The following is a 19,140-nucleotide window of genomic DNA, read 5'->3' on the forward strand; positions in this document are numbered from 1 at the left end:
GGAGATTGTTGGGATATAAAGGCTCGGTAACCTCCGTGTATAGTACACGCACATTGTACATGTGGACGCACCCTTTACATGCCCTAAGTATAAATACATTTTATTCTTTGTGTACCAACAATGTGTTGGTACACTCAAATCGACTCATACCTTTTTACTCTGCTTATACTCTCTCCAGCCGTCACACTCTCACGCTCACTCAAGCTTGACCTCCATCTCTCTCAGCTGTGCCTCTCTTGGTCCAACAACTAAACACAAGACAGAAGAACAAAAGAACAAAATAACAAAAGAACACTGTAAAGGAAGAGAACTCAGAGATGTGCTTCGGAAATTGAATCCATATACCAAACACAAGAATGTATGTACAACAATGAGTTGCTAGTTATGTGGGCATCGACACTAGCTCCTCTCTCCAATAGGAAGACCACTTGAAGAATGGTGATGACTAAATGAGAGGAGGAGGAGCCATTTAATAAATAGGCCCAAAATATGCCAAAAATGGCAGCTTGTCGGCTAGCATTTCATGCTGGTCAGCCAATAATAAATGCCTAAATAATCACCCATATGACCACCATAAAATGCCTAAATTACCTAATAATATCAGGCATAGCCTAGACTCACACATGAGCTGACTAAACTACTAACACCCTCTCTTAGATCATGGGTGATTTGATACAATACAATGAGACAATGATAATAATATACAACAAAGAACCACTAGAGTAGAACCATAGATACCCAAGGAGTGGGTGATCAAGCCACCACCAAGGTGCCTCATAGAGAACTTGAGGTCAATGTCGATCGTACTAGCTCTTGAAAAGAGAAGAGTCATAACAGATCTGAGTGTCTTTCAATAGTGTCTCGCAGTAGTATACAAGACTATCTTGTCAAAAATGCCTCTGAACATATGTGACCATGGATTCGTTGCCTTTGGCCAAGACTGCCAACGTGTCCCCCATGTGAGCTCAAGACTAGGAGCCAATCCCGCTCACTGTCAAATAAATAGTCCATCATGAACTTGGATGTCAATCCTAGCTCCAGGATTTGAATCTCCCAGACTTCGATCGATGCGTTAGGAACATCCCTCTTTGGAATGTGTGTATGTGTATACATGTATAGATGATACAGTAGAGGATGTCTACGTCCTCAAAGCATTCGCCACTCCATCAAACTCCGGAGGGAGCTTGTAGATTACCATGCCTACTAGATGTGCCTTTGGAAGAACAGACTTGCATGTGTCCAAGCTAGTCCTGCACCTGTGTAACAGGGAGCAAAAATGACTTAATGGTGTTCTTGGACCTAAACTTCATCCACTGAAACTGTCCATAAAGGCTCATAGCACGCATAGGGGAAGGTGCCTTATACAACATTTGAAGCTTCGACCATTTCTCTAGGGATGTCTCTACAGGAGAGAACCGTCGGAAGAACTTCTTTAGAAATACATCAAAGCAGTGCAGAATATGCACGGGCATTGTCTGAATCCCATGTAAGCACAACTTTCTCATGGCGGTTCTCATCAAAATCTTTGGGAAGAGGAAAACAAATGTTGAGGTCGAGGAATAGCTCCATATACAATGTACCAAAGCCGCTTCTACACAAACCAAGCTTTTATCACAACACTCCATGAAAGATAGTCAAGTCCATGTAGCTTATCATCGGTAGAAGTGCATAAAGGAGCCATCTGGAGAGGAAAAAAAGAGAAGATAGAAGATAGAGGGTATATGGAGAGGGAATATAGCCAAACCAACAGCAAAGATTTCACAAAATGAGAGTTCACATGTAGTGTAACAAAAAATTTGATTAAAACGAAGGCCAATTGCTGCAAAATGAAGGAAAACAAAAAAAAAACAACAAAAACGGCTTGTACAAGCAATCACCTAGCCAGGCTAGGGGCAAAAAACCAAAAACGGAGGCTGATGGAGCATTTAATGTAGTAGCTTGATGAGTGCAGGCTGAAATCCAGGCGCAGGGTGGAAATGCAGGTTGTTGGTTTGAAAAACGCAGGCCTGATCAGCAGGGGGAAAAAAGACCTGTTATTGGCAAAAAAATCATAGCAAGAACCTAGATCTTGCAATCTGATACCATTTCAAAGGTGGCGCAACATTGGAGGCATAGACAAGTGCTGAAATAAACTGTTAAACACAAGACAGAAGAACAAAAGAACAAAATAACGCTGCAAAGGAAGAGAACTTGAAAGGTGTGCTCGAGCTATGAAGAAAACCACTTGTCCGAATTGGCAAAGCTACTAAATGGACAACAAATTCACCCCAAGTGGGGGGACACGATAGACATCATCCAACAAAACGAGATTTGGATCTTGGTTGGTGGGGAAATTGACGGGACCCTAGGCTCAAATCTTGACCGAGGAGTTATTTCCTACGTGGACCCTCTTGGCTCTGCAGGGGCTTGAGAAATGAAAATGTCCTGAATTGAAGTTATGTGATGGGTAGCTTCACTGTCCACAAGCAAGACATGTGCTGATGTGCTTGGCTGTGACGAGTAGGCCTTTGCAGTTACTTCGTTAGGAGGCACCTCGCAAATGTGAACCCTGTGGAGTTAAGTAGTTCACCAACTGTGATGGTTGACTGGTGGCAATGTGGGTCTAGTCTTGTCACTATCCCTGTTGGGGGTTGCCACTGCCCTGCTTTCCCTGCCGGGGGTTACTTGATTGAGGTGCAGTGGTTTGATTCTTGGATTTTGGTAGTGTGCCTCTTACTTTAGATCGACACTCGTCATCATAATAGATAGCCTTTTGACAATGTTGACAATAGCTATTTTTCTTAAGGCTCATTTCGCTATCCAGACATGGGAGTTGATTGCGTGGTTCCTTGGGATTCACTAGCCTTGTTTTTATTTCGATTTTGGTTTCAATTTTGTTTGCCCTTGCTTTATTGACCCTTTTGAGAAGATGCAACAAGAGTCCCCTCTATTGAGGACGTGTTATGAAATCAATTGAACAATCGTGCATAATGCAAGAACTGACACTCAAACTCATAAAATGTGGGCATTTGAGGCAGTGAAATATTTTCTTTGTAGCTTGTTAAGGAACATGATAACCTAATCATTAGAGGACTTAGGAGCCCTAACGGTTGAGAACTCAGTGAGGAGACGTCGATACTCAGCCAACTTGACTTCTAATTAATCCTTGTCTGTTGATTTTAAAGTTTTGGAGCTTATGATCCAAATTGATGTGATGGGTCCTATCCCGAGCCTCATAGCAGTTAGTCAAGTGTGCCCAATGTTTGGATGCTAAGTTGAAATGCTGAAGTTGAGATTGAAACTCAAGCAATAAGTCTTGCATAAGCTCAACAATAGCGGAGGCATTACGAGCCTTCCATGAGTAAACAACCTTGTATGGAATAAGTGTGGGATCAAGTTGGGGTTCCAATCCTTGCACTAAATCCCATAGGTTCTGAGAGTCTCAGACATGCCGCGTCAAATTAGATTAAGTGGTGTAGTTTGACCCATTGAAGGAGTCTTATCAAAAGCAAGCTTGGTGGATGGGAAGCTAAAACCATGAGATGTTTGTGAAGATGGATAGGTGGGATATTGTGGAGGATACGATGGTGGTGGTGATGGTGGATAAGGAGAGGGTAATGATGGATAAGTAAAAATAGGCGGGGGTAATGATGGATAAGGAGAGCATTCCTTGATCCAACAGAAAATATAGAATCAGTTCGCATAGAATTTGACATAATAGGGTTCGTACCTGGCATTGGAGAAAAAAAGTACTATTGAAGTGGAGTGTAATCCGTGCCATGTTCCATTTGCGGATGGCCAGTTTGTAGTGGAGATTTGGAAGGTCATGCAATATCAGTAGTTGTGTGTACCGAATCTGAAGGAGATAACTTAGGCTTACCTTCAACATCTTGTTGAGCCTTATACATAAGGATGTGATCATACTCAGTGGTAGAAATTTGATATGATTTGAGGACTCCATGGTAGTCCAATGGTTCTTTGCCCATGTCAGATCGGGGAATAGCAAGCTCGGAGGCCCACTCTTGATCGTTCCTGTCCATGCTTGGCTGTGGAGATTTGAGGGGTGGTGTGAATGCGTTCGAAGTCATTAGATCCTTCTGTTATTCCTGCTTTTGCGGATGAGCTTTCCGATCAAAGGCCAAGGTTTCTCAGAGAGTACCTAGCTTTGATACCATGTGAAGAAATGCTCTAAACACAGAAAATACAAAACCAATCGTATGACAAAGCACAAACTGATAACATAGAACACAATTAGGATTAGGGTAACATAGAGACAATGAACACAAAGAATAATGAAGTGAATGGCTGCTAAAAATACAATGCTCATGCAGTAAACACACTATGCAGTGAATTAAACCTCGAACTTTCGTATCTCTAGGATCAAGGCAGAGGTTTTGAATTGGAGAGTGTGTCGCATTTCAAAACGGATCCTGAAATGTAACAAGGTAGTCTCTATGTGTCGAACACCAACAAACGCAGCCAGAGAGGCTAGATTTGATGCAGACAAGTAGTGAGGAGAGAGAGAGACAAAAAACGCAGGTACTTGAGGAGAGAGAAAAACTGGGCGACAACTAGAGATAGTAGATAACTATGTAGAAAGTGTCGACAACAACTGGAGGAGAGAGAAACTTAGCAAACACAACAGTTGGATGATGATATATTTATTTTCTTGATATGACTCTCTCTCTCTTTGTGGCCCCCAACTAAGTAGCAACCAAGCCAGCCCTAGAAGGCGCTTTTATTTTCTTATCTTTTCTATATATTATTTAAAGCTTTGCTTCGGTTACCACAAAGCAAGGGGAAAGCTCTCGAGCCTATGTGGCACAAAGAGGCAGCTTTGGAATGCAAGGTTACTTGATGTTCCCCCCTCCCAACCAACACACACACACACACACACACACACACACACACACACACACATACATATTTATCCCAAGGAGGTTCGAAGATGATCTTTGTAGCGCCAACTATTACATGCTTTTACCTTTTCTCAAGTTGTCACAAACAACCACCAACACCACCCAACACTGGTTGATATTAGACGCATGGAAAATTGCACCTGTAGATGATGCTTGCTTACTCGAATGGTGGATAGACTGCTCCTCTTCTTAGATCTTTGGCTCCCATGGGTGGCTTTGATACCATGTGAGAGTGCCGAACGGTAAGTAAAGGGAACACAGAGAGGAAGAGATAGAAAGAGAATGCATGTGAGAGAAGGAACAACGTGGGTGCAATGGTTGAAGGTACAAGGATGCAACAGTCAGTCCCAACACAGAGCTCTACGTGTTAGTGTAGGTGCTAGGCAGTAGTAGGGGGAAGAGAGAATGAGGGTTGATTGATCACGAAGGATCAATGATGGATAATGAGAGTGGGAGGGTAAGCTGCCTATATATAGGCAAATTGGGGCCACAATTGGTATTAGAGTGGCCAAGCCCAAAATGTGGGCGTCGAGGACTGCCAAAAGTGCCCAAAAAGAAATGCAATACGGTGCCCAAAGCACATAAAATGATAGACAAATGCAATGTCAAGGCTCTTAATGTCCTCGTTTGACTCAGATTGGGGTTCACAGGTAGGAGATGACCACACAAGATACACATGATTGGTACTAATATAATTCATATTGTTGAAAAAGCTCACATCTTGGGGAGAAGTGCTAGAAGAAATGCCCTCATCTGTGTCCAAGAGCAAAGGAAAGTGTGATGACAAAGCCTCCATCAGACATCTACATCTACCTCTACTTTTGCTATTACCTTAGAGTCAATGTTCCTTTGCATCCATTAGTTGGAGGAATCTTCTTTGGCTATTTTGTCTTCAAAAAGGCCTCAGCTCATTGATAGTGGTGCTTTGAGTCATATGGCTCCATGAGGAGATTGGCTCTGCAGTCTCTATTCATAGGGGGGTAATAATCTTTGTAGGTGACATTTGATTTGTGCTTATTTGTGGTGTTGGCACCTTCCTTCTTTTTTGATCGTCCATCTTAGAGCTTTGGATCAAAAGTCCATGTTTCAAACTAGGGGTTTCATCTCCTCTCTGTTCATGCCCTTATGAGACTTGGTGCCTAGGTTGTCTTCATTGAGCAAGCTGCATTTATTGAGGACTAATCATCTCGAGCCATTCTTGCAATAGGTTGGTAGGAGAGGAGGCTATGTTAGCTTCATTCCTCTCCCAGTGTGAAGGAACCTTCCAAATATCTTTCTATTGCTGCACCCATTCTCATGTGTTCACCTCCTATCCGATAGGTGTTCCTCTCATAGAGACAGGGAACGCCCGTTCCGGCACTTAGGAACGGATTAATACGTTCCGGGAGGTTCGAGCCCAAGAAACGCTGGCGAAATGTTCTAGCCCGTTCCGGGCCGTTTCTTGTTTGGAACGACCGTTCCAGCAACAAGGCATTAAAAAAAAAAACACATCGATCTTGTCTTGTCTCGCCTTGCGCGAGCTAGCCCACTCCTGCCTCTCGTGATTACTATCGTGGCTTGCCTATCGTGACTCTTGCCCCGCCTCGCGCTAGTTGGCTTGACTCCCGCCTCTCTCGCCTGCCTAACCCACCTCCTGCCTCTCGCGCCTCTCTCGATTGCTTGGCCGCTCGATTGCCAGGCCCGCCTCCCGCCTCTCCCGCCTGCCTGGCGCCTCTCCTGCATGCCTATAATTTCACTTATTATGGTTGATATGATATCTCTCTCTAGATTCTAAGACTTCAAGTGTTGATTCTGTGTGTGTGTGTGTGTGTGTGTGTGTGCGTGTGCGTGCGTGCGTGTGCGTGTGCGTGTGTGTGTGTGTGTGCCGTTCCCTAACTTTGGGCGTTCCCCCCGTTCCAAGGGGTCCCGTTCCCCGTTCGTGGTAGCTTTGGTTCCTCTATCCCCCACCATCTTCTTTGGTGGTTCCATTGTGTCTCCCATCTCTTTCAGAGGGGGACAATCTTGGAGGTGTGGCTGTGGATTCCCTGACCCTCCATGTTTAAAGTGGGATTCCCAGGATAATGAGGAGATTCTTTAGGCATTGTAGCTACCACAAGCCTTTTCTTTATATGATAGCCTCTTTTCTTCATCATTAAGCCACCATTCCTTGTTGATTGCATGTCCATCCAATAACCTTGGTCCTTCTTGCTCTTTTTTGGCAAGTTACAATGACTTTGATAGCTTCTCACTATTATTTCCTAGTTGTGTTAGAGGTGTGGCTCACCCATTCCCGATTGGACTTTTTTGGGGTGATTTGTTTGAGGCCTCCCCACTCCTCTTGGCATGAATTGGCCTCTCGTTTGTTCAAGCTTTCATTTGGAGAGGGAGTCTTACTTCTTGGTTGGCATTTGTCATTGATGGACTTTGTGAACGACAACACTCATCTTGCCACCCTCTATCCTTTCCATCTTCTTTTGCCCTCTACCACATCCAAGATCTGAGAGGAGGAGTTAGCAATCATGTGCATTATCTGTTACCTCTAAGCTTTAGTCAGAGTCAATTGAGGATGTTTGGAGCTCTGACAATGTATTTGTTTGTCATTTATTTTGTCCTAAACAATTTAGGCAGAGGTACCACTCTTGCTTTTATTTCTAGCAGTCAAAAATTCCCATGCATTTGTTATTCTTGTCCCAAACCAAACACTGACATATGTTCATTCAATGCATTGGGTGCTTTTTGAGATTGTATGACATCCACTTTCGGGTGATACATGCTGTGCCCAAAAATTAGAAGGTGCCTTTTGCTTTTTACCCTTGCTGCACTTGCTTGTTGGTGACTACATAAACTTAGCAAAACATGGGTCTTTAGTGAACTTTGACAAAGTACCCACTAGTGCAATCATTTGAGCTTTAAATTGAGCCTCTTCCCCTTACTGATTTTCAGCATGTCTATGCATAAAAGTTCCAAATTCAGAACTGAAACTAGCATTCACAGCATGCAGATCATGCTGAGAGCCCATACCATGATTGGGCATTACATTGCTTCCATTGTCTTCTAATGAGGCATCACCCTAGTGTGATTCTTCACTTCTGGAAAAAGACATACTTGCTGAATTTTGTGAAATCTGATAACAATGTCGGCAAAATTGTTTGCCTTGCAATTTGGTGCCTTGAGGCCACCTGCTTGAGAGAGTCAATGTATGCTATGATAGAACCATGAAGCTAACCTTCCTTTTTAAGAAATGGTGGTTGGACCCTGAATTCACTGATTACAGCAAGCAATTAAGCATAAAACAAATGATAAATTGGAAAATTCAGCACTTGACCACTTTGGGCTGAATTGCCCTCAAGAAGTTGAGATGAGCCGACAGCTGATTGGCCCAAAAACATTGGTACCCCTTGCAGCATTTCTTTTTACATTCTTTCAAATACAATCTCTCTTTTTGGTAGAAATGACTTTGTGACATTTGAGTTCCACAAGGTCACAAAGATCCGTTCTCTCAAGTGAGGTTGATTCTTTTCGCTTCCTCTTTTTTTAGTTGCACTAAATCTTTCTTCTTTTTTACGCAGGATCTGTTCTTCATAGTTCTCTTCCTCGAGAATTTTCTTCTCAAGGCTCATGTCTCTATTCTCAGAATCCTTCTAAGGCTGCATTTTTTGGGTGTTTTTCTAAGTTCATTCTTAGCCAATTATAGCCGAGATAAATGTTAATGTGTTACATGTAACTGTAGGTTTAGTCTAATGGCCTCAATCACTATAGCAAAGCTGGATTTTTTTCTTAGCAATGTGAGCTTGAGTTCTCAATGTAGCTCAAGAATTGCTACTTTGGCTCTGGCTTAAACCGGGGTTTGGCTTTGAGCTGAGGCATTTTTCTACTTCATGGCTGGCCTTGATTTAGGCTTATGGCAAGAGTTTGAGCGTGTTTTGGCTTACTTTCTAAGCTTGGGAGTCTTATATCAACAGGATTCAAGGTTTTAACAAGGTCCAACGACATGATCCTGTCATTGTAGAGTAACGTGGGGATTTCCGCCTAGATTGGCTCTCATTTTTTCCAAGTTGAGAGTTGATTAGGAGTTCAAATCAGCATGGTGCAATCAAATAATTTGCAGAAATAATAAGTCTTTTTTTCTAACAAAGTCTAGGTGAAATACACCCCCTTTGGATGATTTTTAGTTTTGTAAAAGCTTGTGTGCTTGCTAAAGTTATTTTCTTTGACATTCCAAACATGAAAAGATCATAGATGTTTTAACTTGCAGGTGGTTGTAGATGTGGGATGTGGAACTGGAATATTGTCAATATTTTGTGCTTATGCTGGTGCACGCAAGGTGATGAAATCTGTTTCATTTTTTCAAATTCTTCAAACTTAATTCTGGTTAGGTCTATTTTTGGGATAGTATCAAAAAGTCCTTATTGCCACCCAATGAATCGGTTTAACGAATTCTTTTGCATGGTAGACTAGATTCTCTCCGTTTCATCCTTTCAGTGCATCTGCTTACAGGTGTATGCAGTGGATGCAAGCGATATTGCTGTTCAGGTATGCTTGATATATTGGAGCATTTTGTCTTTCGTGATTATTTGTAACATGATTTGATGCATATTAGTCCTTGCTGATAGGCAGCTACCACCAGGGTCCTCTATTTGGTGCATTTTGTACACCGTCAAGTTAATCTCCTTCCTTGTAAGTCGGCTGTCCTCCTCACCTTGTCAGTGGAAGGAACCTTGACTTCCGATGGCTATTGCTTGTAACAAGACATCTGCTCTAGAGAGAAGACCTATTGAAAATTTGAAGTCCATAAAGTTGGCAAGTTTGTCTTCCATTTATATGGAACTTTTTCAAAATTTCTACCAATAACCCCATAGGAAAAGCCCCGGAGGTAAAATATAAAGTGAAAAATAAGCCCTATGAAGGACTACTAAGTACATCATAAATACAATGGCTGGGTAGATGATTAGGATCTGTCTCTGGTGGACAAACACTCCGACAGCTCCCTTGGTCTGCTTCCATGAAAGTCATAGGCTGTTGGACAGATCTTCGCTTGAAGTCACAAGGTCCGGGTCAATGTACCATCTCCAATCGCAATGAGCCACTATTTTGATCCTTTGTTGCGAACAACTTGTGAACTTTGCTTGATCCAAGTCCTCCCTCGCAAGCATTGACATCCTCCATAGTAAACATAAATAGTCAATCTGTGCTGGTTGTTATCACACCCACTGAGTCATTGCCTTTGTCATAGCTCCTACCAATGGGGTCCTACCAAGTGCTCCTACTAATGGGGTCTAGGGTTGATCCTGACAGTGGTATCTAGCCCTAGTTCGATGGTATGGGAATAGTCATAGGACTTTCATATGTTGTATATGTCACATGTGGGTGGTGGCTAGTGGGTCTGTTGGACCACATGGATTGGGAATAAAGGCGAACTATCCATGTGCATCTATAACTAGCTGAGCTCCAGATCTATTTTTAGCATATCATGACTATGGAGCCCTCACACCTTCTATACTCACTGTCTTACATCTAGCATCTATCCAGATTGCCATGGAAGCTTGTAGGAGCATATGGTTGGATAGATATCAGCTATATCAAGTTTGTATCAGTTATATCAAGAATCTCCACAGCTCTCAAAGCATTAATGGTGTAACCAAGATAGAAGGTTTAGGAGCAGTCAGAGACAGAATCTTGGTGGTGTACTTTGCTAAGGTTCTCATATTTCGGCAAAATTGAAAGTAGAGTATAAGCAATGAATCCTTCCTAGTTGTAGCTGTTTCTTCTGCATCAGAGTAGCAATTGATTGATTTCCCTTTCTAAAAGTAGCAGACTTCTGGTGTAATAAACATTGGATGCTTTTTCCTTTTTACAGCCAATCATCCAGCTTTGAGGCCTCAGCCATACTTTGGCCATAATTTCAAGTTGTCCTATTGTAGAACAATTTTTTGTGTTTTAGGGTTATAAATAACCCTTTGCCTCTCACTCAGATCAGTTTGCAGAACCCACTCTTATTTGGATTTCGGAATTTCCAGTATGTATCTCTTCTCCCTTCATTCATAGAGCAAAAGAACAAAGAAGACTTGGAACAAAGGGCACAAGAATGCATAGCACAAACCTTGAAAGATAAATCGGCATGCTTGAGTTTGTGAGGTGAGAGCAGCTGCTATTGTCTTCACAAATGGTGCCACAATGTTTGTCGCGCAGAAGCCAAGGAGAATCTTGGTTTTCAACAAAGATATCTGAAATAGTTAGCTTCCCACTTTGAAACAGCAGCTAGAAAGCTGAAATGAAAAACGGCAAATGTGCGTAAAGTTGTAGAAAAGAGAAACGATCCCAAAACCCATTTATGGGCTGCCTCTCAAAAGGATTTTTTACTTTGTGGAGTACAACTAGGACAGGAGATCTCACAGTGAAGGAGCCTGTCAAACATGGGTGGACTGCAGCAACACTTGGCTGAAAATTCAGCTTCGGAAGTGAGGTTTGAAACTGCACAAAAGGCACATAATGCAACAAAAAGTACCTGACCTTCTGGTCAAAATACTGATAAGATGGCAATCACATCACCAGTTTAGGGTTGAACTTGCATAGGACTTGGGAGCAGGAACCATGCAAAACAGAACAGTCTGGCAACTCACAGAGGTCCAAACACAGTGTGGGGTGGATATTTCTCTATTAAACAGGTTTGGACACTGTTCCTGCCAAGTTTTCTGTTTTCAGAGATGCTGAATGACAGAAAATTGCATTTTCTGCGTATGAATGAGTCAAATTTTTACCTTTAAAATGTGAGATAAGTCTCACATATGGTGCTCATAGTATTTGGAATTGATTGCATCTATTGTATTAGAATACGATGAATGAAAGGATGTTTTTGGTATCTAATCAGTGTGTCAGTTTAACTTCTAATATTCTGTTGGTTCAGGCAAGGGAAGTAGTGAAAGCAAATGGATTGGCAGACACCATAACCGTTCTTATTGGTAGAGTAGAGGTGATAACCCACTTTTTCATTGCAGAATGACCTTTACTGCTTTAGAAGACAATTCATCATTGTGTGGATTCTTTGACAGGAAGTGCAAATTGATGAAGAGGTTGATGTCATAGTATCTGAGTGGATGGGCTACATGCTTCTATATGAGGTGAGCGTTTTAATATATCACAGAGGGACTGGATCATAGCCTCAAACAATAACTTAGTGAATGCTTGCCAGAAGATAATCAAATTCAGGTGTTCAACTGTGTATGTACAAGTGTACTTACACTTATAGTCTCTTTTAAGTATTGATCTGTAAAGATACATACCGAAATTAGCTATGGCACATATCCATACACATACTTAACAATCCCCTTCTTTGTGTATGCCAGAGCCATGCACATCCTTCATTCTTATACAGTTATGTACATGCATACTTGTAGGCAAGTTCCTTCTTAGCTGGTAGGTCAGCTAGGGATCTGGATGATGCTTGTAGGAGATCAGTTCTTTCTTAAGAGAGGAGGCCAGCAGTAGGAGAGAGGGCCTCTTGGAAAGAGAGAGGTATGCCAGAGCTTTATTGAGAGCACTTCAGAGAAAAGAGGAAAGGTGCCCAAGCTGCAAGTGGGTGGCTGAGATGATGTGTTCTGCCAAATTAGCGATAGATGCTATGAAGGAAGCTGAATTAGAGTATGTGTATAATTGAGAGCTTCTTTTTGGAAAGAGGTAAGAGATAGAATAAACGAGGATTATGCTGCACTGTAGGCCCTAGGGATTCAAGACTGAAAATCAAGAGACTTAGGGGAGCTGATGTATCATGAGAGAGATAGAGAGATTGTTTTGTAGAGCACCCAGAGAATGGTTGCTGAGAGCATGAGTAGACATTTCATGGCTCCCTTTTCTGAGGAGCTTGGGGATGCTTTACTACCTTTGTCCTCGGGTAAGTACATAGGGGATGATGGATCGGAGAATACCTTCTTTTTGAGCTACGGGGACATGGTTGCATTCTGCCCATGGATGGATCCATATACTATGAACCCTCCAAGTCCGATCAGATGTGAGAGAGAGAGATTTACGGAAAAAAAAGAGAGAGAGAGAGAGAGCACGTTTCAATTATCTTGACGAAAAAAAAAGAGAGCATGTAAAAATGGCTGGTCTAGATTGTGAATTCATCAATCAAACCATGCCAGCCATTGGTCTGGACTCTGAGGCTGATGAAGAAGAGGAAATGGTTCTTTGAACAGAAGAGATGGTGCCCTGTTCGTGCCCTGTTCTGATAATCAGCCAGCTGGTAAGCCTCCCAAGCATGCTTTGGAGGAAGCTATGGGTTGTGTGGAGGTTTCTACTCTAGTGCATACTCCCGACAGCACTTATGTGCAAGTGACCACTATTCCTAATAAATCCCAAGAGTTGGATTAGGATCACCTGCTTGAATTTGCAAACACACTATTGGATGATTATGTTCGCCAAAATCTTTCAAGTGCTTTTGATAAGGTTGAGGAGGATGTCATGGATACTAATGTAGATACCAAGGCAGTGCTATGCTCATTTTCTGGCTTTTATGAGAAGGGTGTTAATACTTGCTAGAATCCGTCAATGGCTGTTCTCCTTGATGTAAGGAGACTGTTGATGAAATCTTTGTAGGACCTAGGGGCTTTTATGAGGTGCTGTTGCATTCTCCTCAGATGCAGGATGTTCTATTGGCAAACTTGCCTTGGTTCTTTGACTGTTGTTTGGTTCAACATGAATGTCCCATTTGGTGGGAGTTGTAGGTTGCTCAGCAGTATATTGGTCTTTGTTGAAGGATGCCATGGCTGCCATCAGCCCTGTTTTGGTGCCTTTTACCTTGTGTGTTGCCAATCGGAATTGATTATGTATGTTGTGGGGCAATTCTTGCAAGAGGCCTAATTGGCTGCATATACATGCTTTGTCATGCATCCACTTCTTTTTTATCTTCTTGCCACCTTTAACCACCTCAAATAGAGCTTTGCTAGTGGAACTATGCACCATTTTGTTGTAAGCAAACTCAACTAAGGGCAAATACTACTTCCACTGTGTCTTGTGGTTTGAGACATAGCATCTCAAAATATCTAACTATGAAATTTTCTTCATCAGACTGACCATTTGTCTGCGGATGGAAGGATGATGAGAATTTCGGCATGGTATCCATATTCTCAAACAATTCCTTCCAGAATAAATCGGTCATCTGAGGGTCTTGATCCTTGACGATTGACTTTGGCACACCATGATACAAGATATGCTATAGAAACAAGCATGCCATATGATTAGCGTTTATTTTTTAGCTCACCGGAATGAAATGGACATGTTTGCTAAATCTGCAAATGATAGTTCATATTCCATCATTACCTGTAGGTGTCCTAGGAAGTTCAAAAATAAAGTCTATCGCAATCAAGGCCTATCAAGAATAGGCAAGAGCTGCAACAAGCCCGACATCTTTTGTCTATCATGCTTTACCTTATGAATCACTTATGCCTTTATCTATATCTAATGGACCTGTAGGGATCGATTAATCAAGGAGATTGAGGCAGACAGTCGTTACGCCCAGTGAGAGATAAAGAGAGTGCAAGAGAGCAGAGTGGAGAGTGAGCACGTTTGTTAGTACAATGACGAATGTACCACTTTAGGTTTTTAGATAGATATATGTATGAAAGTACAGTGTGCTAAGGGTGTGTTCACACCCTTGCACATATAAAAGGCACGATGGCCCTTTATTCCCAACAACCTTCCACCTAAAGGCAATGTGCCTTAAGAGGAGAAAAAAAGCTAAGTCTAGGTATGTACAAAGCTGAAATAAATATATCTATCCAACTCCCATCATCTGTTGGCAATAAGCCAACTGCTTTGCTGGAAGACCCTTCGTAAGAAGGTCTGCAAGATTATCATCTGTATGCACTTTGACAAGCTCAATGCTCTTGCTGTCAAGTATATCTCTAATGAAGTGGTACTTCACTTGTAAGTGCTTTGTCTTTGCATGAAAGACAGGATTCCGTGCTAGCATGATAGCACTCTAACTATCACAATGGAGAACAGGTAATTCTGTGATGCCAAGCTCTCCCACCAGACGTAAAAGCCATAAAGCCTCCTTGCATGCCTCAGTGGCAGCTACATACTCTGCCTCAGTAGTAGACAATGCAACACACTTTTGTAGCCTGGAGATCCAAGAGACTGCTCCTCTGGTGAAAGTAAACACATACCCAGAAGTGGACTTCGTGCAGTCCGCATGACCAGCATAGTCTACATCCGTAAAGCCAACAACAGATGCCTTCTACTTTCCAAAGCAGATGCACAACTCCTCTCTGCCTTTGAGGTATCTCATAATACCTTTCACTGCATCCAAATGCTTCTTGCCAGGGGTGTCATGTATCTGCTAACCACTCCCACTGCAAAGGCAATGTCAGGATGTGTAGCAACCATAGTATACATCAAACTGCCAAGTGCTGAAGCATATGGTATCTTGGCCATTTTACTTTCTCATCATCAGATGTAGGGCTGTCCTCTGCACTGAGTTTCACATATGGAGGCAATGGAACCCTAATTGTTTCCCCCTCCTTCATATTGAAATGCTGCAAAACTTTGGAGATATACTCATGCTGAGATAGATAGAGTAAGCCTTTCGATCTATCTCTGAGTATTCGCATGTTAAGAATGTGATTTGTATCACCAAGATTCTTCATGTCAAAGCTGCCATGAAGACTTTGCTTCAATGAATCCAAGGCATGAGTATCCCTGTCAGCAATCAACATGTCATCAACATACAAAACTAAGATAATCAGGCTGCCATCTGCTGCCTTCTTGGTGTACAAGCAGTGATCCACTTGACTTCTATGAAAGCCTTGGGACTACATGAATGTATCAAACCTATGATACCATTCTCTTGGTGCTTGTTTCAGCCCATACAAACTCCTTTTGAGTTTACATACCATTTTTTCCTTCCCTTGTTCAACAAACCCTTCAGGCTGCTGCATATATATGTCTAGATCACCATGTTAAAATGCAGTCTTTACATCCATTTGTATGAACTCCATATCCTCAACTGCAACCAAGCCCAAAATGGTTCTCAATGTAGTTATCTTGACTTCAGGAGAGAAAATCTCATCAACGTCAATTCCATGCTCTTGCTTGTATCCCTTTTCAACCAATCTTGCTTTGTACTTTGGTGAGAAACCAGAAGCGATGTTCATCTTGTAAACCCATTTGCATGGAAGGGTTTTTTGCCATTTAGGCAATTGCACCAAGTTCCAAGTGCCATTTTTTTCAAGAGATTCCATCTCTAACAACATGGCTTTATACCATTTCTTGCTGTCCTGTCTGTCCATTGCTTCCTTGAAGCAAGGCGGTTCATCACAGTCTGTCAACATGACATAATCAGCCACATTAATTGCACCAGGAACAAACCTGTCAGGTTGTCTAGTAGCCCTAGACAATCTCCTAACTTGATGATCATTGTTTGCTGGCTGTTCCTGCAAATTTCCATTTTCAGCATGCTGTCTTGGCATTTCAGCTTGCAAATCAACATTAACAGCTTGCTGTCCTGGCTGTTCCTGCACATGTAATGGCTTATTTTCATGGGCAATAGCTGGCTGATCATTTTCAGCATCATTTACTGCATTCATAGGTTCATTTACAGCAGGTATTTGCTCCTGTACAGCGGGCACATTTTGCTGTCCAAAAGGTATTTCTTCCTGGAGTTCAACCCTACGGACCTCCTCAGTCTTTTTAGGCTGTTTGTGCATGCGATCTTCCCAGAAGATAACGTCATTGCTGCGTACTACTTTCCTTTTATCGGGATCCCATAATTTATACCCCATTTCACCCTCGTTACCATATCCTAGGAAAATGCATTTACAGGACTTTGGCTCAAGTTTGCTGCGTTTTTCTTTACGAACGTGCACAAAAGCCTCGCAGCCAAACACTTTCAGATGAGCATATGAAGGTGGCTTGCTCGACCACGCTTCTTGGGGAACTGTCCCCGCCAAAGACGTGTTTGGTGACCGATTTATTAAGTGAACGGCTGTCATAACAGCCTGACATTGTATTTGTTTGTCATTTTATGTGTTCTAGATACTTTAGATGGAGGTCACATTAGTGCATTTCTTTGTGGAAACTTTTGGCCATTTTTAGTGTTTTGACCCTATTTAGTGTTTTGCCACTTTTTTGCGTATATATAGGTGGCCTGCCCTTCCACTTTCATTACCCATCATTGATCCTTCATATCAGCTAGCTGTCCTCATTCTCTCATCCTCTTGCTACTATTTGGTGCCCACATTGATGCATAGAGGTGCGTGTTGGGACTGACGGTTGCACCCTTGCATCTTCAGCCATTTCAGTCACATTGTTCCTGCTCTTTCCTGCGATTTCACTTTGTTTCCTTCTTCTTTCCATGTTCACTTTCCTCTTTCCGTTGTGTACTCTCACATGGTATTAGAGCCATACGTGGGAGCTGGAGATCTTTGAAGAGGAGCACTTTGTTTGAGGTACCAGCCATTTTGCTTGCCATTTCGGGGGCTGCAGATTTGCGCTTTCAACTAGGGCAGCCTGTTTTCTCCCCTGTAGGAGCTGGAAACTTTGCATTTCCAGCAGGGTGGTGTTCTTCTTTGCTGGCAATATCTATTTCTGCTGAATAGGCCCTCATGTGTCTGCAGTCTGCTCTCTGCACATTTGTGTCTTGCTGTACAAGACTTCTTTATCTGGGCAGCATTATTAAGGCTGGGCGACCTGATTTTTAGGTGGACAGACCTCTTTACATTTGTGTTTCGGTTCCCGGGACCTCCTCCTTGGCCGGGTGGCATCCTACAGGCTGGGGGACCTGTTCAGCAGGACAGACCTCCATATCTGTTGCGTTTCATGTGTAGGAGTGTTCCACAAGTTCCTGCCCTCTTAGGTGGCTGTTTTCTCTGCAGTATACCTGTGTTTTCAGCAGGATCTTGTGGATCAGACCTGTCACTATTTGCGTTGTACATCTGGGCTGTTTCCTCTCTGCTGGGTGGCTGCCACACAAGTTGAATGACCTATTTACAGGTGGTCAACTCGATTTCTTCTGCATTCTATGATGGACTGTTTTGTTTTGATTTGGACACCATTTAGATGTGCTGGGTAGTGTGAGGCAAGTGTACTTTCCGTCTCCTCTTTGCTGGATCGACTGTGTTTACAGCATCCAGCCCTCTTTGCCTAATTGTGTGTGTTCCTACCTTTCCTATGTCAGTCTTCTTCTATACCGTGGCCTGATGGACCTTGATCATTCGGAGGACACATCTTGGTTTCTTTTCATCTCAATGGCAACATCTTCTTTGTTTTCTTGCAAGTACTTATTGAAGGATGTCTATGGCTGACATGTATGCTTTGGGGGATTGTGTGGATTGGGATCGTTCAGACCAGCCACCATCCTCTCTCTCTTTCCCACTATATTTGTCCGGGGCTTCCAGTTTTTGATTGGCATTGATGGCATCTTCTGAGCAAGTGCCAATCAAACCCTCTCTACCCACATCCGACAAGCCGGGTGGAACTACCCTTTATGATTGTGCCGCATGGAGTGTCTCCTCGATGACTGTGATGTTTGGGATTTTGTTACTATCGCTCTACTTCAACCTACGGTGGGTTCTCATGATTGTGTGACCACAGATTTGGTAGCTTTATGGGATTGGTTGAATGCTAGAGCTTGCTCTTTTCTCTTATTGAGATGTACAAATTTTGTGCTTGTACATGTTAAAAGTATTCGCATTGCCACAGAGATTTGGATGAGATTGGTATCTCTCTTCCAGGTCCAGACATTTGGAAATCGGTTATCTCTTGAGTTGAAGCTACGACAACTTCTTGCTGTAAATTTCCCCACGATGAGGGATCACATCCACAAGATAAAGGAGATGCGAGATGAGCTTGCATCCCTTGATAAGGATATTTCTTCGGAGGACCTAATTGTGACAATGCTCTCACATCTTCCGTCACTGACATATGATGTGTTCTATACTAGTTTTCTCACTTCTCATAGCCAAGAAACTCTCACTTGGGAGGAGCTAGTCCCATTGGTACTTACACAGGATATGTGTCATAGTGTGATAGATTCTTGTGGAGCTCGTGCACATGGCCGTGCTTATGTGGCTTTATCTCTAAATATAGGACAAGCCAATCAAAAGATAGGGAAAAGGAAGAAGTTGGAGTTATCTTTTGACTTTGATACAGATTTTGTGGGAAAGCATCGAGGATATACCATGTGTCCTCATTGTAGGAAGACCTCACACCCCGAGGAGAACCGCTAGAGAATAAAGCCTTATCTTCGTTCAGGAGCAAAGGATGAATC

The 19,140-nt window shown here is 42.5% G+C and overlaps 1 protein-coding gene across 1 annotated transcript in view; it reads left to right on the top strand.

The window, feature by feature from the left end:
* Positions 1-19,140, top strand: part of PRMT6 (protein arginine methyltransferase 6) — a 137,088-nt gene that overhangs the window by 63,497 nt on the left and 54,451 nt on the right. Inside the window, exons 3-6 of the mRNA XM_087697607.1 lie at positions 9,133-9,201; positions 9,375-9,410; positions 11,782-11,847; positions 11,927-11,995. Of these exons, the coding sequence (XP_087553733.1) occupies positions 9,133-9,201; positions 9,375-9,410; positions 11,782-11,847; positions 11,927-11,995 (240 nt within the window). The remainder of the gene's footprint in view (positions 1-9,132; positions 9,202-9,374; positions 9,411-11,781; positions 11,848-11,926; positions 11,996-19,140) is intronic.

Source organism: Lygodium microphyllum, chromosome 17 (assembly GCF_053477565.2).
Source record: "Lygodium microphyllum isolate KBCC chromosome 17, Lygodium_microphyllum_v1.1.10, whole genome shotgun sequence".
Taxonomy (NCBI): domain Eukaryota; kingdom Viridiplantae; phylum Streptophyta; class Polypodiopsida; order Schizaeales; family Lygodiaceae; genus Lygodium; species Lygodium microphyllum.